Below are 27,035 nucleotides of genomic sequence, written 5' to 3' on the forward strand. Positions count from 1 at the left end.
CAAAATACCCCCAGAAAGAATGCTAGTTTTGTTTTAAAAATCAGACAACAAAACCTCAACGACACCCTAAAAATGTTGCGGTGGCTGTCGACCTCCTTGGACACCAGGGAATGTCAGTGGGTCTGCCTCAGTGGCTTCAATCAGACGAGCATATAAAAAGCAATGCCCAATGATTTTTGTAGACATCCATGGTCTCTTGCCAACAATTGAGGTTTAATGAAGAGGGGGAAATTAGACCTCAGAGACTAAGTCTTCTGAAGGTGGATATTTCCTGGAAGCATGTGCAACTCTCAACCCCCATCAGGCATTCCAGCCAGGGGACAGCACTCTATCGTTCTTCTTCAAGCTTGTAGTGTCTGGTTGATTTCTCACTGTGCTGCTTCTCCAAGTCTCCACGGTCATTTTGCCATTCAAGCCACAAGACTACTTAAATGCTGAAGGCTGTGTCTCTACTTTCTTCCCAATTCTTTTTTTTCTCTTCTCTTTCTTCTGTTTCTGCTTTTGTGGGTTTGTGGTCTTGTTTATGGGAGATCCTTAGTCATTTTGACTTTACAGATTCTCTTACACTCATCTGATATTAATAGGCTTTTCTTTACTATAAGAAAAAACAGATTAACAACTTTGGTCTACTATTCTTCAGAAAGATGTACTTGGATTTGTGTGACCCTATTCAGAACATAACATGTATATATTGCAATAAAGGAAAAAAAGTATGTGATATTGTCTGATGGCTATGGAAAGTCTCTGTTGAGAAATTTACTTTCTTGCAATTTAATGAGTCTTATAATAACCAGAGAGCCCCTTCAGCATCTGAAATGGAGCGAGAAAGTTGTGATTGGCTGTCATCAAGAGCCCAGGGTTCATGCCTTAAAAAGCTAGATCACTGTCCAGCAATATCAACTCAGGGGGTCCTAGATTTGGGGGATCCCACTGTAGTGGAAGAGTCAGAAGAAGTGTGACTCACATTAGAAAGTTGCTCAGTATTGTTTCAGATATGAATAAAGAGGGCTGGGCACAGTGGCTCATGCCTGTAATCCCAGCACTTTGGGAGGCTGAGGTGGGCGGATCACCTGAGGTCAGGAATTTGAGACCAGCCTGGCCAACATGGCGAAACTCTGTCTCTACTAAAAATACAAAAGTTAGTCAGGCATGGTGCCAGGTGCCTGTAATCCCAGCTACTAAGGGAGGCTGAGGTGGGAGAATTGCTTGAACCTGCTGGGTGGAGACTGCAGTGAGCAGAGACAGAGCCACTGCACTCCAGCCTGGGTGACAAAGCGAGACTCTGTCTCAAAAAAAAAAAAAAATAAATAAATAAATAAATAAATAAATAAATATTAAACCAACAGTCCACAAATCTTTAACTCATTGAGTCTTTTGGTGCCCTGAGGCCTATGTGTCATTGTGACACTAAGGCCAGTCTCTACTTTTCTCTAATTTGAAATGCTTTCTAATTTAAGAAGTGAAAAAAATCACCCAGGTGAAATCTTAATAAAGTCTGTTGTTTAGTTCATTGTCCTGTATCGATATTAATTTCTTAGTTTTTGACCAATGTATCCTGGCTATGTAAGATTAGGAGAATCTCAGGTAAAGGAACTCTCTGTATTATCTTTGCAATTTTCCTGTAAACCTAAAGTTACTTCAAAATAAAAAGGTTATTTTTAAACAAACTAACCAGGGCAATCACAGATGTCTCAGGCTACGGAGGTAAACCACACTGGAATTCTGGTTCACGTTGAGGTAGAAAAATCAAGAGCCAAGGTGTCTGGGCTACGCACTGGGGACTTCATTTTAACTCTACTACTGACTATTCTTGCAGCCTTAAACCACTTAACCTCTCTTCATTTTTATTGTTTGTTATTACAAATTACGTCCATGTTAATTATATAATAACACAGGCAAACCTTGTTTCATTGCTCTTCACTTCATTGAACTTCCTTTATTGCATTTCACAGATACTGTGTTTTTTACAAATTGTTTGCAGCAACCCTGCATCAAGTAAGACGCCAGCACGATTTTTCCAACAGCGTGTGCTGGCTTTGTGTCTCTGGGTCACATTCTGGGTATTCTCACAATATTTTAAACCTTGTCATTTATTACACCTGGTATGGTGGTTTGTGATCAGTGATCTTTGATGTTACTATTGTAATCATTTTGGGGCACTGCCAACCCCCTCATGTAAGGTGGCAAACTTAATCTCTAAATGTGTGTGTCCTGACTACTCCACTGTCCAGCTGTTCCCCAATCTCTCCCTCTTCATGGGCCTCCCTATTCCCTGGGACATAGCAACATTGAAATTAGGCCAATAAATAACCCTATAGTGGCCTCTAAGTGTTCAAGTGAAAGGAAGAGTTTAATGTCCCTCACTTTAAATCAAAAGCTAGAAAATGATTAACCTTCGTGAGGAATGCATGTTGAAAGCCAAGATAAGCTGAAATCTAGGCCTTTTGCACCAAATAGTTAACCAAGTTGTGAATGCAAAGAAAAAGTACTTGAAGAAAATTAAAAGTGCTATTCCAATGAATACACAAATGGTAAGAAAGCAAAACAGCCTTATTGCCGATATAAAGAGAGTTTTATAGAACTGGATAGAAGGTTGGGCCTTTATTGCTGATAAGAGAGTTTTAGCGCTGGATAGAAGGTCTAACCAGTCACAACACTCCCTTAAGCCAAAGCCTAATCCAGAGCAAGCCCCTAACTTTCTTCAGTTTTATAAAGGCTGAGAGAGGTGAGAAAGCTGCAGAAGAAAAGTTGGGACTGGGCATGCTGGCTGACACCTGTAATCCCAACACTCTGGGAGCCCAAGGTAGGCAGACTGCTTTAGCCCAGGAGTTCAAGACCAGCCTGAGCAAAATGGTGAGACCCCCATCTTTACCAAAAAAAAAAAAAAGTACAAAAAAAGTAGCCAGGCATGGTGGCCTGCACCTGTAGTCCCAGCAACTTGGTAGGCTGAGGTGGGAGGATTGCTTGAGCCTGGGATTTTGAGGCTACAGTGAGCTGAGATGGTACCTCAGCTCCTGGTCACACCTGGACAACAGAGCAAAGCCCTGTCTTAGAAAACAAAAGATAAGGCCGGGTGTGGTGGCTCACGCCTGTAATCCCGGGATTTGGGAGGCCAAGGCTGGCAGATCATAAGGTCAGGAGATCGAGACCATCCTGGCTAACACAATGAAACCCCATCTCTACTAAAAACACAAAAAAATTAGCCAGGTGTGGTGGCAGGCACCTGTAATCCCAGCCACTTGGGAGGCTGAGGCAGGAGAATGGCGTGAACCCGGGAGGTGGAGCTTGCAGGGAACTGAGATCGTGCCACTGTACTCCAGCCTGGGCGACAGAGCAAGACTGCGTCTCAAAACAAAAAAACACCACAAAAAGATAAAAAAAAGAAATGTTGGAAGCTAGAAGAGATTATTTCATTAGGTTTGAGGGAAAACAGCCATCTCCATAATATAAAACTCCAAGGTGACGCAGCAAGTGCAGATGTAGAAGCTGTGGCAAGTCATCAAAAGATCTAGCTAAGAGCATTGGTAAAAGTGACTGCGCTAAACAATGACTTTTAGTGTAGATGAATTTTTAGTGTAGACAAACAACCTTATATTGGAAGAAGATGCCATCTAGGACTTTCATAGCTGGAGAGAAGTCAAGGCCTGGCTTCAAAATATCAAAGAACAGGCTGACTCTCTAGTTAGAGAAGAATGCAGCTAATGACTTTAAGTTGAAATCAGTGCTCATTTACCATTCCTAAAATACTAGGGTCCTTAAGAATTTTGCTAAATCTACTCTGCTTGTGTTCTGTAAATTAGGACAACAAAGGCTAGAGGATAGCACATCTGTTTATGGCATGGTTTACTGAATATCTTAGGCCCGCTGTTGAGACCTACTACTCAGAAAAAGAAAATAAAAATTTTTTTTCAAAAGATTACTATTTGGCCTGGCACAGTGGTTCATGCCTATAATCCCAACTCTTTGGGAGTTTAAAAACAATTTTAAAAAGTCAAGCATGGTAGTTCACATCTGTAGTCCCAGTTACTAAAGAGGCTGAGGTGAGAGGGTCACCCAGGAGTTTAAGACTGCAGTGAGCTATGATCATGGCACTGAACACCAGCCTGGGTGACAAAGTAAGATCCTGTCTCTCAACAACAACAACAAAAGTTACTGCTCCTTAACACTGCCCCTGGTGACCTAAGAGCTCTGATGCAAATGTACAAGGAGATTAATGTTGTTTTCATGCATGCTAACATAACATTCATTCTGTAGTTTATGGATGAAGGAGTAATCTCAACTTTCAAGTCTTATGACTAAATAAATACATTTCATAAGGCTGCAGTCACCACCCCCCTTATCAGTCAACAGCCCATAACATCAAGACAAGCCAGATGCAGTGACTCACACCTGTATTCCCAGCACTATGCGAGGCCAAGGTGGATGGATCACCTAAGGTCAAGAGTTTGAGACCAACCTGGCCAACTTGGTGAAACTTCATTTCTACTAAAAATTCAAAAATTACCTGGGTGTTGTGGTGAGCACCTTTAGTCCCAGCGAGCCAGGAGGCCGAGGCAGGAGAATCTCTTGAATCCAGGAGGTGGAGGTTGCAGTGAGCCAAGATCGTACCATGCACTCCAGCCTGGGTGACAAGAGTGAGACTCCGCCTAAAAAAGAAAAAAACAAATAACATCAAGACAAAACTCTCCAACAGCAAAAAGTTTACAACTCTTTGTATAAGCTCAGATAATGACTGACATTTTTTAGCAATAAAGAATTTTTTAATTAAGCTATGTATTTTTTAGACATAATGCTATTGCACACAATAGACTACAGTATAGTATAAACATAGCTTTTATATGCACTGTGGAACTAAAAAAACGTATGTGACTCACTTCATTGCAACATTCACTTTATTGTTGTATTCTGGAACCAAACCCACAATCTCCAAGTTACCCCTATATGTAATAATATACATTATAAATTATTATAAATATTTCAGAAGAAAGGGCAATCAGATTCATCTCTAATATATGGAAAAAGTAATAATTAGCCACAATCACATCCTCCAAACCACAATTTCATCACATATGAAGATCCAGTATGAACAAATTTACTTCTGCAGATCTTCTAGTTGACCCAGACAGTTTCAGTTCCAGTATATATTCAGTTCTGGGATATGCAAATATCAAGTCATTTTTAAGAAAAGAGGAAACTAAAGGGTTAGGTAAGAATAAAAATGGTATATAGAAAATAGAGATTGTATAAACTACTATTAAAAGATAAAGAATATTGAAAGCAGGTGAACTGTGTCCTTAGACATATACCCTGGTTCTATTGGGAAAGCCTTTCCTGAGACATAGGAGAGCATCCTGTTACAAGTATCTTGGCCAGAAATCCTCCTGAGCAGAGTTAAGAACTTGTAATCTTGTGTAATGGGAAAGGAGTTTCAAAACACTTCCCTAATAATTCACCAATCTCAAAAATTCAGTTTCTCATAATTCCCTCAGATCAAAGGAGCCAAAAATCCAAAAGCCCTGACTCATAAAATCAAAATAATTTTTGTTTAATATTTCATAACAGATGTCAGCTACAAACAAAATTAATTTCAAGTTTCTTGTGTCAGGAGAGACAAGCATTAAAAAGTTCTGGGGAGGAGGTGCCAAGTGAAATTGCATCATAAACATTGTTAATTACATTAATAAGTGTCATTTATATTGACGTTATTTCGCATGCTGCCTTGGTGGTTTTGCTTAAAATGTTTTTTGCTATACTCCCAAAATTTGGTCCAAAAACAGGGAACTTCTATTATGATTTCTCAAGTTCTTTAAGTACAGTTACTTCTAACTGGAGACTTTGAGGAATTTAATGCCTACGGCTGAAAAGAACCATTACAATACAAGCCCAACTTACCTCATAGGATTATTTGGAGAATGAAATGAGATAACAGAAATAAAGTTCTTTGAAATATTTTTAAATAATTTTAAATTACAAATTATTGTTTTTGTTTATCAGATGTCAGTCATTGTACCTAGGAAGGAGGTGTAAAGTGATGACTGTCCTCACAAGGCAATAGGGTAGAGGGGTAAGTGCTCCCAGGAGCACTGGGGGATAGAGTGGCAACTGACCTCACAAAGTACTGGGGTAGAGGGGTTACTGTTCCCACGAGACACTGAGGTAGAGTAGTGACTGCTCCCAAGAGGCCCTCAGGAGAGGGGTGACTGCTCCCAGGAGGCACTGGAATAGAATGATGACTGCTCCTAGGAGGCACTGGGGCAGAGGGGTAACTGCTCCCAGGAAGTATTAGAATAGAAGGGTGACTGCTCCCAGGAAACACTGGGGCAGAGGGGTGACTGTTCTCAGGAGGCATTAGAATAAAAGGGTGACTGCTCCCAGGAGGTACTGGGGCAGAGGGGTGACTGTTCCCAGAAGGCATTGGGTAGAGGTGTGACTAATCCCAGGAGACACTGGGATAGAAGAGTAACTGCTCCCAGGAGACATTATGGTAAAAGGGGGTGACTGCTTCCAGGAGGCACTGTAGAGGGTAGAGTAGTGACTGTTCTCAGGCAGCTCTAGGGTAGAAGGGTGATTGCCTTGTAGAATCCCTCAATCCAGACTTGTTCAGAGGCTCACTACCCAGAACTAAGGGCTAAAATGGGATAAGGAAAAGTACCGTGGAGCACACACATAGCCCCTCAATCATAAATTAGCTAGGCTTTCTGAGCATGGGAAGTGGGTTACAGCGTGCTGGTAATGATGGTATGTCAGTGGGAGAGAAAGATGGACACAAAAGAAAATAAAATAATTTCCTTATGACTAGAATCTGAAAGAGAGGATAACAAAGGACAGGGCTGGGAAGAAAGTCTGTGTCTAGTTTATGAGGGGAAGGAGTTGTAAATTATGTTAAAGTTTTGTTCCTTATGCTGTCTGAGGTAAATTGAAATCAGAGAGGGTTTTACGCAAGGAGATGGCATGAATCGATCTAGAGTTTGGTGGCGTATTTCTGATTTCACTGTGGAAAAGAGAACAGAGGGGTGCAAAACTGGCAGCAGAGGGACAAATCATGAGTCCAAGTAAGCACAGCTAGAGATGAGAGTGGCCTGGACAGGTGTGTGGCAATGGGTCCAGGGGAGAGTGAAGCAAACTGACACACATGTAATGGGTTACAACCAACAGGACTTGATAATTGATTGGATATGAGAGGTGAGAGAGGAATCAAAGGCTTGGACAACCGAAAGGGTTGGGTTGCCATTCCATGAGAAAGGTAATAGGGGGCAAGTGCAGATGTAGGGGTAAAGATACTGAGGCTGTTTGGAGGCAAACTGAGATTGACGTTCTCGGGAGACATCCAAGGGGCAATGTTCAATAGACAGTTGAATCCTTCTTGAAATTCCTCCCTACTTTGGGACTAGAAGTTTGAAACATGGAGACCTTTTGAGAATCTTGTTATTATTAATCTAATAAAAGAGGAAAAATAAAGTTGAGAGGGTTCCGTTACTTTTTGGAAGTGTGAGAATGTCCAGCCCAAAGCACATATGAGAAAGGAACTCAGACAAAACAGAGGAATGAAAAGGTCTCCACTTCTGAAAAGAGAAAGAAGCAGCCACTTAGCAATTATGTGCTGCGAGATCACTTACCTTTTATGGAGAGTCCACGCTGCCGTTTGGGGAAGAAATAGTCTGCCCTTTGGAAAGGTCTGTTATCGTGGTCACGCATCCCCTGGACTTCGCAGCAGTCAAGGTGAGAATTAAACTTGAGACGAAAGTGCTAGAGATGTATATGGGCCTTAAGGATTACTTAGTCCAGTTCTCTCATTTTACAGGGGAAGCAACTAGGGCCCAGGGAGAATAATGACTTGCCCGTGGCTACACAGCTGGTTAGTGGGATATAGAAGCCAGATATCTTGGCTTGGCTTACCTTGTCCTTTAACGCTTAGATGAAATCGCTTGAATCCCCAACCCAGATCCTAAGGAACATCCAGTGCCACTTACCCCACAACTTCTAAAATTCCTCTGGGACTTATGTTTTTCCCAGCCATTGCCGATTCTGATTTCCAGAATTTTCTGTATTTCTCATTCTCCACTCTTTCCCGTGGCTTTTCTTTAATCATTTCCCTTTGGCCTGAAGCCAAAGAAGGGGACAGCCCCTCCTTTATGACTTCTAGACCCCCAATCAAATGATACTTTTCATAGTTGACAACTCTATTTTGTGAAGTTTCACTAACAATTTTAAAGTAACATGGAAGGACATTATATCATATTATAATATTTTACATATTTCTAAGTGAATATTGACTTTAAAAAAAACTCTCTGCCCTTTTCTGCCAACATACACACCAAACCTTCTACCATCTTATCTCTATTTCTCATGCTTTTGCCAGCTAATTTACCATCCCTTTCCCTCTTCCTTTTCCTTTTCTCCTTAATTCTTGTCCCCTTGCCTTTTACCCCAAATGCTGATTAAAAGAATATTCCTTCCCTAGGAAAACTCTGAAGGCAGCCACTCTAGTATCAGTTTTTCTCACCCCATTTCACAAATCTGGTGCCACATTCTCTGTGCTAAACCAGATGCCTAGTTCGTTAAGGAAGCTGCTCCAAAATTTCCCAGGTCCGGCTCCATGCCTGCCCCCACCTCGGTTCTTCCAGGGTGTACTCATTGGTATGTAACTCACGGATCATGCGTACATTTGAGGTGAACTGAGTCAGTCGGTGTGTACTATTGTCTTTTAATTGCTTTCAGCTTCATGAACTTTGAACAGCTTTTATCACCTCTCAGCTCAGCACTGATTCATCCAGCTTCTGTGAGCGATTTATTTACTTTTAATTAGATCCAACTTAATTATTTTGTCAGTAAAACATACCAAAAGAATCTATAAAACAATTTTTAAGTGAAATCACCTTTCTGCCTAGAGGGATGTTAAAAATGAAATTATGCATCTCATTTTACCTGTCTCTCACAAAGGAAATATTGCCTGCTCTGTCTTTTTATTTCCCAAGATCTTTTGCCTTTCATTAGGAAGATACCCGGGAGATCAGGCTTAGAATAAAGGGAAGAAAATAGGAAAAGGTAGTTCGAGTTCTCAAGGGAGAACACATAGGTGAGCATATAAGGCAGTGCCTCTCCAGATTTGCTATTTGGCAACCCCTACATTAAAATGACCTGGGAGCTGGTGAAGAGTACAGATTTTCCACCCTCATCCCCAGAACTTCTGATTCAGGGAATCTGACATGGGGATGAGAAATGAAGCTTCTCATTTGCCTATTCTCGTGCTTTCTGGACTCATGCCTGCCTCTGGCTACTCAACTCTCTGATTCACTAATTGGCTATTTCTGCTTCCCCAAGATGCTTGCCTTGTCCTTCTCCGTCAACTGTGTTTCTTTACATCTCTAACAATTTCTGGTCCTTACTGTCTGCCATTCATTCAATTTCCCATTGGTAGCCTATTCAGTACCTTTCCATGTATATACATCTCATCTCCCCAACCATTTTATTATGTGAGGGACTCTGCATCACTGATTTTCCTCTCTGCACTTCACCTTGTACCCTGCTTTCAGTTCTTGTATCCCTTTACAACACCAATGTGTCCAAATGTCTTTAGTACACCAGTGTGTGAAAGATCTCTTCTGTCATCAAATAATTCACAACTTCTGCCTGACAGTAGCTAAAATTCTGGTATTAATCGAGAAAATATATAATTGCAAATTCTACCATAAAATTAATAATGCCTTTGAATAAAATTGCAATATATTAATCTCAACAGTATCTGCTACACTTAAAAATAGTGGCTTGGCCAGGCACAGTGGTTAAGAAGCAAATGGATTTGAAAAATATTTAAAGGGCAAAAATGGATAAAACTTAAAAATAGATTGACTGTAGTAAATGAAAAGAGAAGTCAAAGGTTACTCTTAAGTCATTAAGGTAAACAGAGATGCTATTCACGGAAATGGGTACTACTGGAACTAAAGTGAATTTTGGAGAGAATCCAAGAGTTTTAGAATTTTTTTTTTGTTTTGTTTTTTTTAACAGAACAATAAACACCTTTATTACACGGGTGAAGACAAAACGAGGATTTATTTGCCTTTCCGGGCTTTGATTTTCCTAAGATAGAACTCCAACTCTTTGCCCTCTAGCACATAACCATCTGCTCGGCCACACTGTCCCGGCCTGGAAGCAATGCACGCAAGAAGCTTGCCCTGCTGGAACCGCTCCTCCAGGAGACTGCTGATTTTGGCATTCTTTTTCCTTTCATCATATTTCTTCTGAATTTTTTTAGATCTTTTTTTGTTTAAAATCTCTTCTTCTTCAGGAGTCAGCTTGGCTCCCTTCTTGCGGCCCAGGGGCAGCGCGTAGTGGGACTCCTACCACTGTCGGTACGGTGTGCTGTCGATAAGCACGATGCAATTCTTCACCAGAGTCTTGGTACGGACCAGCTCATTATTAGATGCATTGTAGACAACATCGAGGATCCTTGTTTTACGAGTACAACACTCTGAGCCCCAGGAGAAATTCCCTACGTCCAGCCTCAGGGCACGGTATTTCTTGTTACCTCCCCGCACACGGACTGTGTGGATGCGGCGGGGGCCAATCTTGGTGTTGGCAGCCGGGCGCCCCAACTCATATTTCCGCTTCTTGTGGTAGGGCTTTCTCTTGCCCCCGGTTTTGCGGCGCTTGTGCCAGTTGTCCCGAGAAATGCCCATCGCTCGGCGCTGGCTCGAGTTTTAGAATTGTTAAAGTTGAAATACCTAGAAAACAAGTAGAAATGGCAAATAAGCAGTAGGATATTTTGGTGTAAAGTTCCTGAGAGAAATCTGAGCTCCAAATACACCAAACTGGAGACTAGCTTGCAAGATAATTTGTGACACTGTAAACTCTAATGAACTTGGCAGGTGATGAAGTATAATGTGGCAGACTAGAAATATTTTCTTGTCTGTTTAAAAAATATCCATGTTTGGAAATCCATTGGAGTAAAGCTCTTATGAGTTGGGGAGCTAGGAGAAAACCGATCGGGGTTAAAATCTTTAATTGACTCAAGGACTAGTGATGGGGCTGAGTGTGGCATACTGAAGATGCTTGAGTCATGGAACGGACTCCCCTCCCATCTTTCCTTTCCCACAAAGGCCCATTCTATAGGATTACATTTGTCATGTATTTTAATTATCTTCTACAGAATTGCATCCTTTCATTAATTTTATTTTAGGTGGTTGCTATTTCTTTCTCACTCTCTCTTTCCCACTCGTTCCCACTCTCACCAACCAAAGACAACAATCCCCACCCCACCCCACCCTGCATACATTTCTTCTTAATGTTGCTTTCTCTCTAGAGGAAGTCAGCTTCTGGCATCCTAATTATAGGACATGTTTTGTAGCCTGTGAATAAGGCACAATCACAGCTCTTGTTCTTCCCATTGGGAAGGACAGAGCACTTTTTTGTGCTCATAAGAACTGATTCCATACAAGCAGCTATATGTAGATGCCTGTAGCTGAGTACAGTGCAAATGGGAATGCTAAAGTTCAGCCTTCCTCAAGGCTTCTAGTCTATCCAAACTCCACTGCAGAATAATGTCTCCGCTTAGACTACTGCTTTCCCACGAAGGCCTCACTGAACTTTCCTGGGCAGGTCCAAACTACAAAACTTATGGAGGGGCTTTCAAATGGCGATTTCTGTTTTCTGGCATATTTGTCTGCAACTAGATATCTTTTTTGAATCTAAAATGTCATCAATTTAATAATACTTTGTGAGTTTATGTAAATAAGCAAACACTAACATAGCAATTGTATGAAACAATCTAGTTTCAAAAATATTAAAATGTGGAAAAAGGACATCTTGTATTCTAATAAATATAGCTTTTACTGAAATGGATTAGTAAGAAACGACAAGTTCTACAGAGAAATCATTCTATTCCCCTTTTCTTTGTTTCTTCGTCTGTAAATGGGTTTCGGTAAAATCAGTAAAAGACTAAGTGATGGTCATTACTCAAGTAAATCCAATCAAAATAAGTAGAAAAAGCTAAATGGGTAAGAAATTTATGATGAGATTGTTTTACTACAAATCCTTCTTTGATCTACTACAATGCTTGGGGGAATGGATAGGAATCTGGCTCACTGAATTTTTTTATTTAATTCAGGGTTGATGAAAAACCTGTTGTTTGTTGTTCTTGTTATTGTTTTGACTTTGTGTTGAGGGGAAGAAACTTGAAAACCATGTTAGCAGCCTTTCCTGTGTTAGTAGGTAAACCACAAATAATGGAAATGACTGATCCTTTCTGGGCGAGTGGTGATGTTTCTGAACCTGGTTCCCAGAAGAGCAAATAGAGACATACAGGTGTAGGCCAATGTTGTCATAAGGGATCAACAATTTTTATTTTAATAAAAGTAGTTCCTGTCAGTGCCTATTAAAAAAAAAATCAATACTGTCAAACCACTTCATTTTGGTATTAAGGTTTAGCTCAAAGCCAAAGTTAATACTGAAGTTTTTGGCCAGGCATGGTGGCTCACGCCTGTAATCCCAGCACTTTGGGAGACCGAGGTGGGTGGATCACCTGAGGTCAGGAGTTTAAGACCAGCCTGGCCAAAATATGAAACCCTGTCTCTACAAAAAAATACAAAAAATTAGCCGTGCATGATGGCAGGTGCCTGTAATCCCAGCTACTCAGGAGGCTGAGGCAGGGGAATCACTTGAACCTGGGAGGCAGAGGTTGCAGTGAGCCAAGATCTTGCCGTTGCACTCCAGCCTGGGTGACAGAGTGAGACTCTATCTCAAAAAAAAAAAAACAAACAAAAACAAAAAAATTGAAGCTTTTGAGAAGTGAGTTCACCTAAAGTAAAATATATTGCATTTAATAAAAATGCTATTTGAGTGTGGTAAAAATTGAGAAGATGATTCAAGAATGATTATAATTTGTGAAAAACTGATATAATTATTGATTTGAAGATCTTCTAACTCCAGACTATTTCTTCTTCTTTGGTTATTGTTTGCTAATTAGATGTCTAATAGGAAATCTTTTTTTTTCCTGAGATTTATACATTTTGCCCTCAGGGTAGAGTGGTTTAAAAACTCCTACGGTTAACTGAAGGCCAAAGTTTCTTAAATTCTAATTCATTCTAATATCAGAGTTTTATATTATTTATCAAGAATCTAAGTATAGATTAGACTTAATTTTATAGATTTTTTCTCCCATAGTCCTAACCCACTGATACACTTTTTAGAGAACTGGGCATGGAGGAAAAATAATTCTGAAGTAAAGACTTATTTCTGCTTTTTAGCCTACTTGGGTCTTCTCTCCATTCTTGAAGTCAACACTTTTGCTGTAGCCACAGAAGACTTGCAAATATGGCTTTGTCTTCCTAGGATGCTTACTTACAGAAACACAGCGCGCGCACACACACACACACACACACACACACTCACCCACATATACACACAATAGTACTCCATTCAGCCACCTCTCACTCATTCCCTGATCTCAGTTCAAGCCCCACCTCTTGGGAGACAAGGTCCCATCCCTCTGTAATGTGGTCACTGCACCCTGCTCTCTTTCATGGTATTAAATAAAAAGTATAGGAGGCCATTGTTTTGGACAAAGCTAGGCCCCAACAGACCAGACTAAAAATTAAAGTGGAGTCACTTTCACTAAACTGAAACTAAATTGTTTATCCACCTTCAGAGAAATCAAGAGAGAGACATAATTTCCCAAATAGGTCAGTTTCAATTGGTATGAAAAGGAAGTTGCCCCTGCCTTTAATCCTCACAAAAAAAATAACCTGATGTTAACCAGTCGGTTATTTTTCTATTGTTCTGTTTCCTGTTCCTGCCTTACAAGGAAACTAATTTTGAAATGACGAATTCATTTTTGTTTTGTGTTTCTGCTTTCTTCAGCCCTTTCTATAAAGCCAATCTCCTCTGTTCAGCTCATTGGAATGCTGATTATATTTTATGAAATGAAGTGCTGCCCAATTTTAGAACCAAAAATAAAGTTAATTAAGATCTTTAAACCTGTTGTGATTTTGTCTTTTGACAGTGGCACTTTTCCTGGTTGGTGAATATATATTTATTTCTAAAAGTGTGTGTTTAAAATCTCTCAGCCACCTAATGTAAGCTCAGGCAGAAAGAGATGTATGGGTAGGTTTTACTCACCTGGTATATAATAAACAAGGATTCAATAAGTATTTGTTGATTCAATGAATGACTAGTTGATTTATCCCCTAACAATGAAAATGAAACTTGCTAGAGGTGGGGTTTATTTGGGCTCATTAAAATGAAACAGAAAGGAACTAGAGTCAATTGGAAATATGAGCCAGGTAAGGTGGAGAAAGTTTGGGAGAGAGAAACAGAATTCCTCAAAAAACTGAAGTTAGCCCAGCTTATTAGGCTAAAGGTCCCCCATATAGGATTGTCCTTCTATCATCTAGATGACATTGTGCCCAGAAGAGAATAGGGCTGGTGCTTGAGAGGATTATCACTTCAAGTCGTGATCTGAGTATAAATTAGCAAAATTAGGTAATCCTCAAGTTATTTCTAGTGGGAAGTGCCATTTCAAAAATCTAGAATGAGACAAAGGTTTTACAACTTAGGGAGTTCTTCAGGCGTGCCCCACCCTAAGCTTTCTGCAAGCAGCAATAAACCACACCTCAGATAATGGGGTTATACAATCCCTCTTTGTTTCCTGTTCCACTCTCAGGAAGAAATAATTTATTTGGAGGGGAAGGGGCAGTCGGTCAAAGAGCTGCCTCTGCCCCCAGTCTCCGTCCCTCCAGCCCACCATTACATGCTTCTGCCAGAATGACGCTTGGAATCTGCACTCACAATGTGTCATTTCCCTGGCACTCTTCAGACTCTCTCTTGCCCTCAGCATAACAGCCTCAGCAGCCATCTGACCCTGCGCTGTCTCTCCAACCTCAACTTTCGCCACTCTTTGTCTCCCGTTCCATGTACTCTACACCAGGAGTCCCCAGTCCCTGAGCCACGGGCCCATAGCAGTCCATGCCTGTAAGGAACCAGTCCGCACAGCAGGAGGTAAGTGGCAGGCGAGCTCTGCCTGCTGTCAGATCAGTGGAGACATGAAATTCGTATAGGAAGGCAACCCTATAGTGAATTGTGCGTGCAAGGGATCTAGGTCACGCCCTCATGAGAAGTTAATGAATGCCTGATAATCTGAGGTGGAACAGTTTCATCCCAAAACTATCCCCCAACCACTGTCCATGGAAAAATTGTCTTTCATGAAACCAGTATCTGGTGCCAAAAAGGTTGAAGACCACTGCTCTGTGGAACACCTCATGAACTTCCTCCCGTTTCTGGAACTCATTCTTCTACCTGGAGCACTCTTCCCCAACCTCCCTACCTAGCTAACTCCTACGTTTCTTCAGGTAACTTTAAATAAATGTTCCTTTTCCCACGAGCCCTCCCCTGACTATACCACTGTGTGTATGTGTGTGTGTGTGCGCGCGCACACGTGTGCACATATGTACACATACACATATATACACACACACAAGCATATACATTTTTTCTGACCCATGGAGACGTCTTACCCTTTACCTCTAAATACTCTGGGGTGAATTTCCTAAAAACAAGAGTGTTTTTATATATAGCCACCATATAATTATCAAAATCAGGAAATTTGAGATTGTTAAAATGCTATCACCTAACTGTAGTTCACATTCAAATTTCGCCCATTGTCCAAGAATGCCCCTTATATCTATTTTATCTTCCTCTAGTATAGGATTCAACCCAGAATTATGCATTACGTTTAGTTTTTATTTTTATTTTAATCATAAACAGTTATTTTGCCCCTTTTTTGACCATTTACACTTGAAAAACGCAGGCCAGTAGTTTTATAGAATAGCTCCCCAATTTGAGGTTTCTTAATGTTTCTACCAGAGGGGAAACTCGTGTTCTCAATACATCATGTCAGGAGGCAAGAGATGTCATTGTATCCCATTATTTGTGATACTATAACCATAATAGGTCCAGCACCCAATATGTGCAGCAAATCAATATGCCAAGATGTCAAGTTGCAGGAGAAAGAGATTTAACTGGAGGGCTGTCAAATGAAGAGAAGGGAGGAAACCTCAAGTCCATCTCTGAGGAGTTTGGGGCTAAAGTTTATACGAGTTTAGAACAGGCAGAAGTGTGAAGATTGTTGATTGGTCAAAGAGTGCAGGGTGAAATCATAGGACAGAGAGATGAAGAAACTGTGTCCTCGTCCTCATGCTGATTCTGTTCCTATGTGGGGTCCTCAAATGGGTTGACGTCAGTTGTTTCACTGGACTTCAGGATCTGAAAAACATCTTCAGCAATTATTAAAAGCCTTACGATTCTAACATCAGAAACTCAATCTTAAAACCCTTATGACTCTAATGTCAGAAATCCTATCTTTAGGAGCAATGGGGAAGCAAATGGTCTAGATCTAGTGACTTTCAGTTACAAGGAAGTAGGTCAAAGTGCAACCTGATTAATACTTAGTTATAACTCTATTTCTGTCCAGAATTCTTGTTAACCCTGTGAGGACAGCTTCAACACTTGCTTTGATCTCTGTTGTAAGGTGGTGTCTGCCACACTTCTCCACTAAAAAGTGATTCTTTTTATCATTATAATGAATAATATTGGGGGAGGATACTTTGAAATTATATAAATATTTAGTTTCTCATCAAACTTTCATTCACCAATTTGACATTCAAGTTATATCTGCTTTATTTTTAAGGAAGTTCATTTTTACATGCTTAAAAAAAAAAAAAAAGACTATTCTTATGATAAATGGACTTTTAATCCTGCCCCACCGAAAATAACTACATTTCCCACATCAATCCAATCTCTTGATTTAAGAAGATCTTACTACCTAATAGTGAGAGAAGTCTGATATGGATGGCATTCACCAAGGCAAGATTTCTCATTTGCATTTTCAGCGCTATTCATGATCTTTTCATTTCCTTTTCCTTTGCAGTAAAAAAGAAATCCATGAAAGTGTGTGTGTGTGTGTGTGTGTGTGTGTGTGTGTGTGTGTGTGTGTGTGTGTGTTTTGATGGAGTCTCACTCTGTCGCCCAGGCTGGAGTGCAGTGGCACGATCTTGGCTCACTGCAAGCTCCGCCTCCCAGGTTCACGCCATTCTCCTGCCTCAGCCTCTCAAGTAGCTGGGACTACAGGCGCCTGCCACCATGCCCGGCTAATTTTTTGGATTTTTATTAGAGACGGGGTTTCACCGTATTAGCCAGGATAGTCTCCCGACCTCGGTATGCGCCTGACTCGGCCTCCCAAAGTTCTGGGATTACAGGTGTGAGCCACTGTACCTGGCTGGTGCATTTTTATAATAACAAAGAAAATACACAATATTATTTCCAGCTTGCTAAATGTCATAATATTGCTTTTGGTCACATTATGATAGGCATCCGTAATTACATTTACCTTTTCATGCTTGCTACAAGGGCTTACTTAGTCTCTGAAGAGCTTCCTGCAGCCTTGGGGTCTGTGGATTGAAAATCAGTTGGATTGATGAAAGCTATGAGGAGAATTATGATGAGGGTCAGATCATATGGGCATGAGGAAAGTAAAATATTACCATTTAAACTAGAAATAAAACTTTTCCTAAGCGATCATATTTACCATGACAGGCCGGGTAATTCACTGTAAGATTAATAGTACTTGACATTCACTCATCCACTTATTCAAAAGAAAATTATCCTATGAGCCTACTACATGAGAAGGACTATTATATATGACTTCTAACTTTATAAAATGTATCTTTGAATAATTTCCGTCTGAGTCTTTAAGAAAAATTTGGCCAAAAAGAACCGTGAGAGTTTGCTTGTTGGCTTTATTTAAAAGAGTTCAGAAACTGGAAACTTCTAGGTAAAGCAGCATTTTTTTTAATCATCATTATACTTGAAGATCTGGGATGTATGTGCAGAATGTGCAGGTTTGTTACGTAAGTATACCTGTGCCATGGTAGTTTTCTGCACCCATTAACCCGTCATCTATATTAGGTATTTCTCCTAATGCTATCCCTCCCCTAGCCCCCCACCCCACAACAGGCCCCGGTGTGTGATGTTCCCCTCCCTGTGTCCATGTGTTCTCATAGTGCAACTCCCACTTATGAGTGAGAACATGCGGTGTTTGGTTTTCTGTTCCTGTGTTGGCTTGCTGAAAATTATGGTTTCCAGCTTCATCCATGTCCCTTCAAAGGACTCATCCTTTTTTATGGCTGCATAATATTCCATGCTGTATATGTGCCACATTTTCTTTATCCAGTCGATCATTAATGGGCATTTGGGTTGGTTCCAAGTCTTTGCTATTGTGAACAGTGCTGCAATAAACATACGTGTGCATGTGTCTTTGCAGTAGAATGATTTATAATCCTTTGGTTATATCCCCAGTAATGGGATTGCTGGGTCAAATGGTTCTTCTGGTTCTAGATCCCTGAGAAATCACCACACTGTCTTCCACAATGGCTGAACTAATTTACACTCCTACCAACAGTGTAAAAGCATTCCTATTACTCCATATCCTCTCCAGTATCTGTTGTTTCCTGACTTTTTAATCATCACTATCCTAACTGGTGTGAGAAGGTATCTCATTGTGGTTTTGATTTGCATTTCTCTAACGACCACTGATGATGAGCTTTTTTTAATATGTTTGTTGGCTGCATAAATGTCGTCTTTTGAGAAGTATCTGTTCATATCCTTCACCCACTTTTTGATGGTGGTGTTGGATTTTTTCTTGGAAATTTGTTTAAATTCTTTGTAGATTCTGGATATTAGCCCTTTGTCAGATGGATAGATTGCAAAAATTTTCTCCCATTCTGTAGGTTTCCTGTTCACTCTGATGATAGTTTCTTTTGCTGTGCAGAAGCTCTTTAGTTTAATTAGATCCCATTTGTCAATTTTGGCTTTTGTTGCCATTGCTTTTGGTGTTTTAGTTATGAAGTCTTTGCCCATGCCTATGTCCTGAATGGCTTTGCCTAGGTGTTCTGGGGTTTTTACGCTTTTAGGTCTTACCTTTAAATCTTTAATCCATCTTGAGTTAATTTTTGTATAAGGTGTAAGGAAGGGGTCCAGTTTCAGTTTTCTGCATATGGCTAGCCAACTTTCCCAACACCATTTATTAAATAGGGAATCCTTTCCCCATTTCTTGTTTTTGTCAGGTTTGTCAAAGATCAGATGGTTATAGCTGTGTGGCATTATTTCTGAGGCCTCTGTTCTGTTCCACTGGTCTGCATATCTGTTTTGGTACCAGTACCATGCTGTTGTGGTTACTGTAGCCTTGTAGTATAGTTTGAAGTCAGAGAGCATGATGCCTCCAGCTTTGTCCTTTTTGCTTAGGATTGTCTTGGCTATACAGGCCAAGACAATCCTAATTTTTTGGTTCCATATGAAATTTAATGTAGTTTTTTTTTAATTCTGTGAAGAAAGTCAATGGTTGCTTGATGGGTATAGCATTGAGTCTATAAATTACTTTGGGGAGTATGGCCATTTTCACGATATTGATTTTTCCTATCCATGAGCATGGAATGTTTTTCCATTTGTGTGTGTCCTCTCATATTTCCTTGAGCAGTGGTTTGTAGTTCTCCTTGAAGCAGTCCTTCACATCCCTTGTAAGTTGTATTCCTAGGTATTTTATTTTCTTTGTAGCATTTGTGAAGGGGAGTTCATTCATGATTTGGCTCTCTGTTTGTCTATTATTGCTTATAGGAATGTTTGTGATTTTTGCACACTGATTTTGTATCCTGAGACTTTGCTGAAGTTGCTTAGCAGCTTAAGGAGATGTGGGGCTGAGATGATGGGGTTTTCTAAATATACAATCATGTCATCTGCAAACAGAGAAAATTTGACTTTATCTCTTCCTATTTGAATACCCTTTATTTCTTTCTCTTTCCTGATTGCCCTGGCCAGAACTTCCAACACTATGTTGAATAGGACTGGTAAGAGAGGGCATCCTTGTCTTATGCTGGTTTCCAAAGGGAATGCTTCCAGCTTTTTCCCATTCAGTATGATATTGACTGTGGGTTTGTCATAAATGGCTCTTATTATTTGAGATACTTTCCATCACTACCCAGTTTATTGAGAATTTTTAGCATGAAGGAGTGTTGAATTTTATCAGAGGCCTTTTCTGCATCTATTGAGGTAATCATGTGTTTTTTGTAATGGTTTCTGTTTATGCAATGAATTACATTTATTGATTTGTGTATGTTGAACCAGTCTTGCATACCAGGGATGAAGCTGACTTGATGGTGGTGGACAAGATTTTTGATGTGCTATAAAGCAGCATTTCTTTGCCACCTGGGCAGATCATCTGCTTGATCAAGTACTTAGTTTCAGAAACCACCAAAGGGAGTGGAGAGAAAGGAAGGGATCCCCTATCCCCACCCCCAGCCATCTAGATTAAGAAAAGCCAGTTGAGTGGACAGTAGCACAGCCCAGTCACCTTATGGACAAATTTCCTAGGAAAGAACCTGTCCCATCTATTCTACTTATCACTCTCCTTTGAGGTCCCAGCCACAGGTGAGTTTCTGCAAAATGTCATCAGTATCAGAAAATGCTAGCGCCAAAGGAAACCTAAAGAATAGGTACCTTTTCCTTTGTCTTAAGATGTGTCCCAATATATTTTTCTGTACTATCCAATTTGTTCCTCAGAAAAACCTTGTGGAAAATCTATAGTAAAAACAGTGTTCCTCATTTCACAGTGAGGAAGCTGGAGATCAGCTGATGGTGAAGGGACAGTTCCCCACTGGGACTGAACCAGAGCTAGACTTCTGACCTGCAGGGTCTTAGCCCAGCAAGCCACACTTTAGCTATCCCTGACAGCCCCAACTAGACCAACAGCATGTCCCACCCACTTCAATGCTTCCATGGCACATATCCCAGTGTTAGGAGCGTGTTATTTATGTGATTATTTGTTTAGCGTGTCACCCTAGAACATAGGGATTCTAACATCAGAAACTCAGTCTTAAAATCCTTATGATTCTAATGTCAGAAATCCTATCTTTAGGAACAGCAGGGAAGCAAATGGTCAGGATCTAGTGACCTTTAGTTACAAAGAAGTAGGTGAAAGTGTGGGCTGAGGCTACTTTCAGTGTCTACCCTGCGTGGTTGGGGGAGAAGTGAACAGGCCAACATGCTGCATGTTTCTCCTAAACATAGTTCCTCCTGTGTCTGTTTTCACACCCTAGCCTGCTGCTGGAAATGGCCCTCTCAGTGGACTCATCGTGGCATCGGTGGCAGTGGAGAGTCAGAGATGGCTTCCCCGATTGTCCATCAGAAACCACACCGCTGCTCTCTCCGGAGAAAGGGAGACAGAGCTACAACTTGACACAGCAGCGGATCGTGTTCCCCAACAACAGTATATTCCATCAAGATTGGGAAGAGGTCTCCAGGAGATATCCTGGCAACAGAACCTGCACGACCAAATACACCCTCTTCACCTTCCTGCCCCGGAACCTCTTTGAGCAATTTCATAGGTACAGATCCACTTATCTGAACAATACTCTTTTTAGAGAAAGAGTCTCATTCTGTTCCCAAGGCTGGAGTGCAGTGGCACAATCTCGGCTCACTGCAACCTCCACCTCCTGGGTTCAAGTGAATCTCCCACCTCAGCCTCCCAAATAGCTGGGACCACAGGTGAGCACCACCATGCCTGGCAAATTTTTGTACTTTTATGTAGATACGGGGTTTTGCCACGTTGCCCAAGCTGGTCTGTAACTCCTGGGCTCCGGGGATTTGCTTGCTTCAACCTCCCAAAGTGCTGGAATTACAGGAGTGAGCCACCACACCCGGCCAACAATACATATTTTAAACAAGTATTTACCACTTAGATAAACTCAGAGATACTACCCTCTGGGGGCCACCTTACCTTTAATATCCAAATACATTTATCTTAAGAAGTTTTTGTGGTTCATTCTTTAATTCAACAAATATTTGTCAGGTTCTACTCTGTCTCAAGCCGTGAGCTGGGAGCTAGAGATACATAAAAAAATAGAGAGGCAGAGAGAAACTGTCCTTATTGAATATATTGTCTAGTAAAAGAGACAGTCATTAGTTTTTTAATTATATAAATTGATGTAAAGTTGTAAGTAGAATAGATACTTCCAAGGAGAGGTATATGGTGCTACTATAGTGAATAATAAGGAAATCTTGGCCTAGTTAAGGAAGTCGGGGAATTGAAGTATAACATGAAAGAGAGACAGCATTACCTGAGTGAAAAGGGACAGACAGAAGTCAGCAGAAGACCTGCGGACAGACCTGCACATGCCAAGGCACTGTGGCAAGAGAGAGCAAGATACACGTGGAAAACTTGAAGACATCAGCAACTCTTTTGAGATAATGTATGAGATCATTTTAAATTAAAAGTTATGTGCTTATATATCATCCTCAATATTGTAATTATTATTATAAATGACCATTTACTGAGCAACTACTATGCTCCAGAGCCCTCTACTGTGTATTACTATGCTCCAGAGCCCTCTACTGTGTATCATGCAAAAATTATATATCGTGTAATATTTATAGGACCCCTTTAAAGTCGATAATACTATCCCCATTTTGTGCAAGAGGAAATAAGCTCGAAAAAATCACACAACTAGTAAATAACAGGAACAGAATTTAAAACTAGATGGTTTTCCATTCCTGAGAATAATCATCTCCAGTCTCATCCATAAGAATGACAAAACGAACTTTGGGAACTTAGGGGGAAAGGGTGAGGAGGGGAGAGGAATAAAAGACTACAAATTAGGTGCAGTGTATACTGCTCGGGTGATGGGTGCACCAAAATCTCACAAATCACCACTAAAGAACTTATTCATGTAACCAAACACCACCCCAATAATCTATGGAAATAATAAGTAAATCTAGATGGGTTTGGCTTCAAAGCCATTACCATAATGTTGGAGGTGACACTGAAGGAGAATGTTTAGTTGATCAAGGCCAAACAGTAGGGAAGAAATGGGGGAGAAAGTACATTTTTCTTCTCCATAGTGTTTACTCACACTTCGCTTGCCCCTCCAGATGGGCTAACCTCTATTTCCTGTTCCTGGTGATTTTGAACTGGATGCCTTCCATGGAAGTCTTCCACAGAGAAATCACCATGTTACCACTGGCCATTGTCCTGTTCGTCATCATGATCAAAGATGGCATGGAGGACTTCAAGAGACACCGCTTTGATAAAGCAATAAACTGCTCCAACATTAGAATTTATGAAAGGTAAGAGAAACCATCGCTGTGTTCTTTCTTGCAAATGGGTTATGCAAACTCATCAGCATAGCCTCAGGATGAGTCTCTTTTCTTCCATTTTATTTTTCTAAATTATTTAACTCACTGATTCTCAAGTAGGGGTGATTTAGACCCCTAGTGAGTATTTAGTAATGTCTGAAGACACTTTTGGTTGTCATACTGGGAGTGGGGGGTACTACTGACATCTAGTGGGTAAAATCCGGGGGTGCTGCTAAATATCTTATGATACAAAGGACAGCCCTGGGGAAGAATTATTAACGTATCAAAATGTCAATAGTGCTGAGGCTGAGAAAACTTGTTTAATTTGTATAAGCACTTATATTATTAAGCACACAGATGCAGTATTATTAAAGGTGAGTTGGAAGCTTAAGAATTAAACTCTAGGATGGCTGGATTATCTTGGGAGACTAAGTTCAGGAGAAACTCTTTGGAGGATGTCAAGCAGTGTCTCCCAAACCAAGAAAATGTCTGCCATTTTAAAGCCTCAGTTGCTTGGGTTGAAATTCTTGCTTTTAGAACCTGGTAGGTTTTAGGACCCAGAGTTGGTACACCTGTTCTTGGCTGCCCAGGGTGGAAAAGGAAGACACCTGTGGATGACGTCTACATTCCAACAGGTGGAGTCTCAAACAAGTAGAAGGAAGTGGCTTGGTGGATACACACCTGTTCTCTGCAGGCTCTTTCCTCCTCATGTTTCTCCCCTGGGGTTCGCAGCCTGGCTTTTCGTTTTTAGTATCCTTCTGAAAGAAGAGAGAAAAATTTTCAGAGAAGGCAAGCAAAAGATGAAAATTAAATTATGAAAATTAAAAAGACAACATTGAGCAGAGATGAAAAAGGAAGGGAGGAAAAGGTGGAAAAGAAAAGAGGACAAGAAACGAGTGGTGGTCTCTAACCTGCCCTTCGAAGGATGGTCTCACAAAGAGAACCCCAACAGACATCATCGTGGGAATCAAATCAAGACCAGCAAGTACACCGTGTTGTCCTTCGTCCCCAAGAACATTTTTGAGCAGCTACACCGGTTTGCCAATCTCTATTTTGTGGGCATTGCGATTCTGAATTTTTTCCCTGTGGTCAATGCTTTCCAGCCTGAGGTTAACCTGATACCAGTCTGTGTGATCCTGGCAGTCACTGCCATCAAGGACGCTTGGGAAGACCTCCGGAGGTACAAATCGGATAAAGTCATCAATAACCGAGAGTGCCTCATCTACAGCAGGTAAAGCAAAAAACTCCGGGGAAGTCTTGGGCCCAGCCTGATCTTTCTGTGGCTGCTACCACTGCAGTTACTGTTTGTAGAAGAGATGGAGTAGGGAAATACATTATTTTATTTCAGGGAAGCTGTTCAGTTCTCTACAGTGAGGATTATAGTCTGCAATCCAAAACAAAAGGAGGATTGAGTCAGTCTTTTAAAACTAGGAGGTCTTCATTATGTAGCATTTTCTCGCTGTTTCAAATGTGTCTAACATTTAAGAGTTTTGCATATATTCTCATCTCTTCTTAACCCAGTGTGTGGCCATGAGCACATTTAAAGCTGGTTGAGGACACCGGGAGGGAATTTTGTAATTCATAAAATTTGAACCGTTCCTGAGGTGGTTGTGAGAGTTGCAGGAGATAATTATTAGAAAATGCTTAACACTATATCTGATATACAACAAATGCTCAGTAAATGCAAGCTGAAATTGCATTATTTTTAGAATGTAAAACCCAATATTTCCTTCATCACTAACTGTTTTTGAGAGTTATCTTCGATGTTGTCTCTACCAAAGCAAAGACTGCACACCACCTGTCCTGAAGTTGAGAAACCTTGTTTTAACTTATGTAAGTGCTCATATTATTAAGCACACAGATGCAATATTAATTATTTAGGGTGAGTTGAAATCTGAAGAAATAAACTCTAGGATGACTGGATTATCTGATGTCATTAGACATTTATTTAATGTCATTTTATACATGTCATTGTTCTACAAAGGTTCCATTGAGCAAATGACTAAATTAGGTTGTCAGGATAGGACATGCTTTCACTTGGCAAGGAAAGAAGACAGAGTTAGAGTGTGTCTCAACTTTGTGACAACCCACGTAGTCCTAAAAGAAGCAAGGGAGTTGAGTCTGGGCTTACAAAGAGACTAGAGATACAAAGCACCTTCAGAGCTAGCAGTTGGCAGCCTAAGATGATCGAGTCTCTAGCAAGTAAGAGCTTGACTTGTTGCTGAACAAAGAAAATATCCATGTCTCACAAGCAGTACCCTAGGCAGTCTCATTCCCTCTTACTCTTCACCCCAGTTCAGCAGACATTCCGCATTGGCTCTGGTCCTTGTTAGAATGAAAGAGGCTTGCTTCAAGGTATGTACTCCAGCCATTTAGGCCCTGCTTACTTCTAAGGAGGGGTTCTCTTCTCCAGGGGACTGAAAGGTGGCCAGCTTGGAGCTGGCTGCTGAAAGGGTTTATGAGCCAAACTCCACTTGGAAAATGGTAGCCAGGGGAAACCTCCAAGATGAGTATCTAATGCAATGACTTTAGATGGTATTTACCAATATCATCAAAGAACCCCCGCAAGAAACTCCATGTTCATCCCTCAGCAGCAAATGAGCTTCTCGTCTCTTTGCTTGGAGGGACACAGTTGCACGTTTACAAAAATTTATCTGAAGGGTAATTTTTTCCCCAGCTAGATCTAATTGTCTTGAATGTTGTAAGCACACTAGACAGCCAGAGTTAAGATTTAGTCGTTCCTCATCTTTGAATATGAAAATTATAAAGAGAGGATGAAATCACTGCTGGGGTGTGATGCCTTTCTTTGAAGAGGCTGTTTTTGAGAAAGCATTGTCTGTGTGCCTTTCTTTCTTTCTTTCTTTCTTTCTTTTTTTCTCTCTTTCTCTCTTTCTCTCTTTCTCTCTTTCTTTTGACAGAGTCTTGGTCTGTCACTCAGGCTGGAGTGCAGTGGCACCATCTCGGCTCACTGCAAGCTCCACCTCCCAGGTTCCGCCATTCTCCTGCCTCAGCCTCCCGAGTAGCTGGAACTACAGGCGCCCGCCACCACGCCTGGCTAATCTTTTGTATTTTTAGTAGAGACAGGGTTTCACTGTGTTAGCCAGGATGGTCTCTATCTCCTGACTTCGTGATCCGCCTGCCTCGGCCTCCCAAAATGTTGGGATTACAGCCGTGAGCCACTGCACCTGGCCGAGAAAGCATTGTTTTTCTTTTGGCACCAATCCACGGTCACTTTTTGTTTTCCACCTTACTCTCTTGTTTTCTTCCATGGAATATACACAGTGGGGAGCCAGGAAGCTGGGCCGTCAGGAAGGAATGCACGTGGGCTGCAGTGAGCCTGGTCCTGTTCTCGCTCTGCCAGAATATCACAGAATCATGGCCTGGTTCTTGGAAATAATCTGTATGGATTAGACTACAGACTCACCTCTGCTAGGAGCTGGCTAGACCTAGGCCAGGCTGCTGTTGTTCTGTTTCCAAAAGAGCCTCCAGGGAACATTGGGAAACCGAGATGATAACAATCTAGAAAAAAGAAACATTAGTCCACCAGCTCACTGGTAGGGAGGAGCATGAAGCTTTCATAGCAGTATTTCCCAAAGTGTTTTCAGTGGAATAACAGTGACAAAGAAATAGTCTCTGAAAAAATATGTGCACGGCCAAATTACATATGCTGGCCCTCCTCCAATCACCCATAGCCCATGAAGGACTAAGGAAAGACACAGCAAAGAAACCTGTTCATCTTTGATTAATGCAGTGTTGCTTTAAATTTACTGGGCTTTGGAAATATTTTTTAATATCTAAGTTTGGGAATTTTTACTTTTTCAAGTATATAAAAATAATTGGCCACAGGGACCAGAGAGGTAATT

At 40.9% G+C, this 27,035-nt stretch overlaps 2 protein-coding genes and 1 long non-coding RNA gene across 8 annotated transcripts in view; 1 reads left to right on the plus strand and 2 right to left on the minus strand.

Annotated features, from left to right (window-relative positions):
* Nucleotides 1-8: 8 nt before the first annotated feature.
* On the minus strand, nt 9-6,621 carry LOC139363712 (uncharacterized). The gene is made up of 3 exons (XR_011624501.1): nt 5,893-6,621; nt 4,505-4,646; nt 9-595 (listed from the first exon to the last, which is right to left on the minus strand). It is a non-coding gene; the product is annotated as an uncharacterized lncRNA (long non-coding RNA).
* A 3,410-nt stretch (nt 6,622-10,031) lies between these two features.
* Nucleotides 10,032-10,693, minus strand: LOC105482326 (small ribosomal subunit protein eS8). The gene is given in 1 exon segment (XM_011742350.3): nt 10,032-10,693. A coding segment is annotated over 1 exon segment (627 nt). The 5' UTR covers nt 10,677-10,693; the 3' UTR covers nt 10,032-10,049.
* A 9,685-nt stretch (nt 10,694-20,378) lies between these two features.
* Nucleotides 20,379-27,035, plus strand: part of LOC105482324 (ATPase phospholipid transporting 10B (putative)) — a 123,803-nt gene continuing 117,146 nt past the window's right edge. For 2 of the 6 annotated variants that reach the window (XM_071098112.1, XM_071098114.1), the window contains exons 1-2: nt 20,380-21,425; nt 22,969-23,163. In XM_071098112.1, coding sequence (XP_070954213.1) covers nt 21,151-21,425; nt 22,969-23,163 — 470 coding nt within the window. In that variant the 5' untranslated portion in view covers nt 20,380-21,150. Of the gene's footprint in view, nt 21,426-22,107; nt 22,290-22,968; nt 23,164-23,921; nt 24,404-27,035 lie in introns of those variants that run through there. The other 4 variants (XM_011742345.2, XM_071098113.1, XM_011742342.3 and 1 more) reach the window with 4 other exon arrangements.

Source organism: Macaca nemestrina, chromosome 6, assembly GCF_043159975.1.
Source record: "Macaca nemestrina isolate mMacNem1 chromosome 6, mMacNem.hap1, whole genome shotgun sequence".
NCBI lineage: Eukaryota > Metazoa > Chordata > Mammalia > Primates > Cercopithecidae > Macaca > Macaca nemestrina.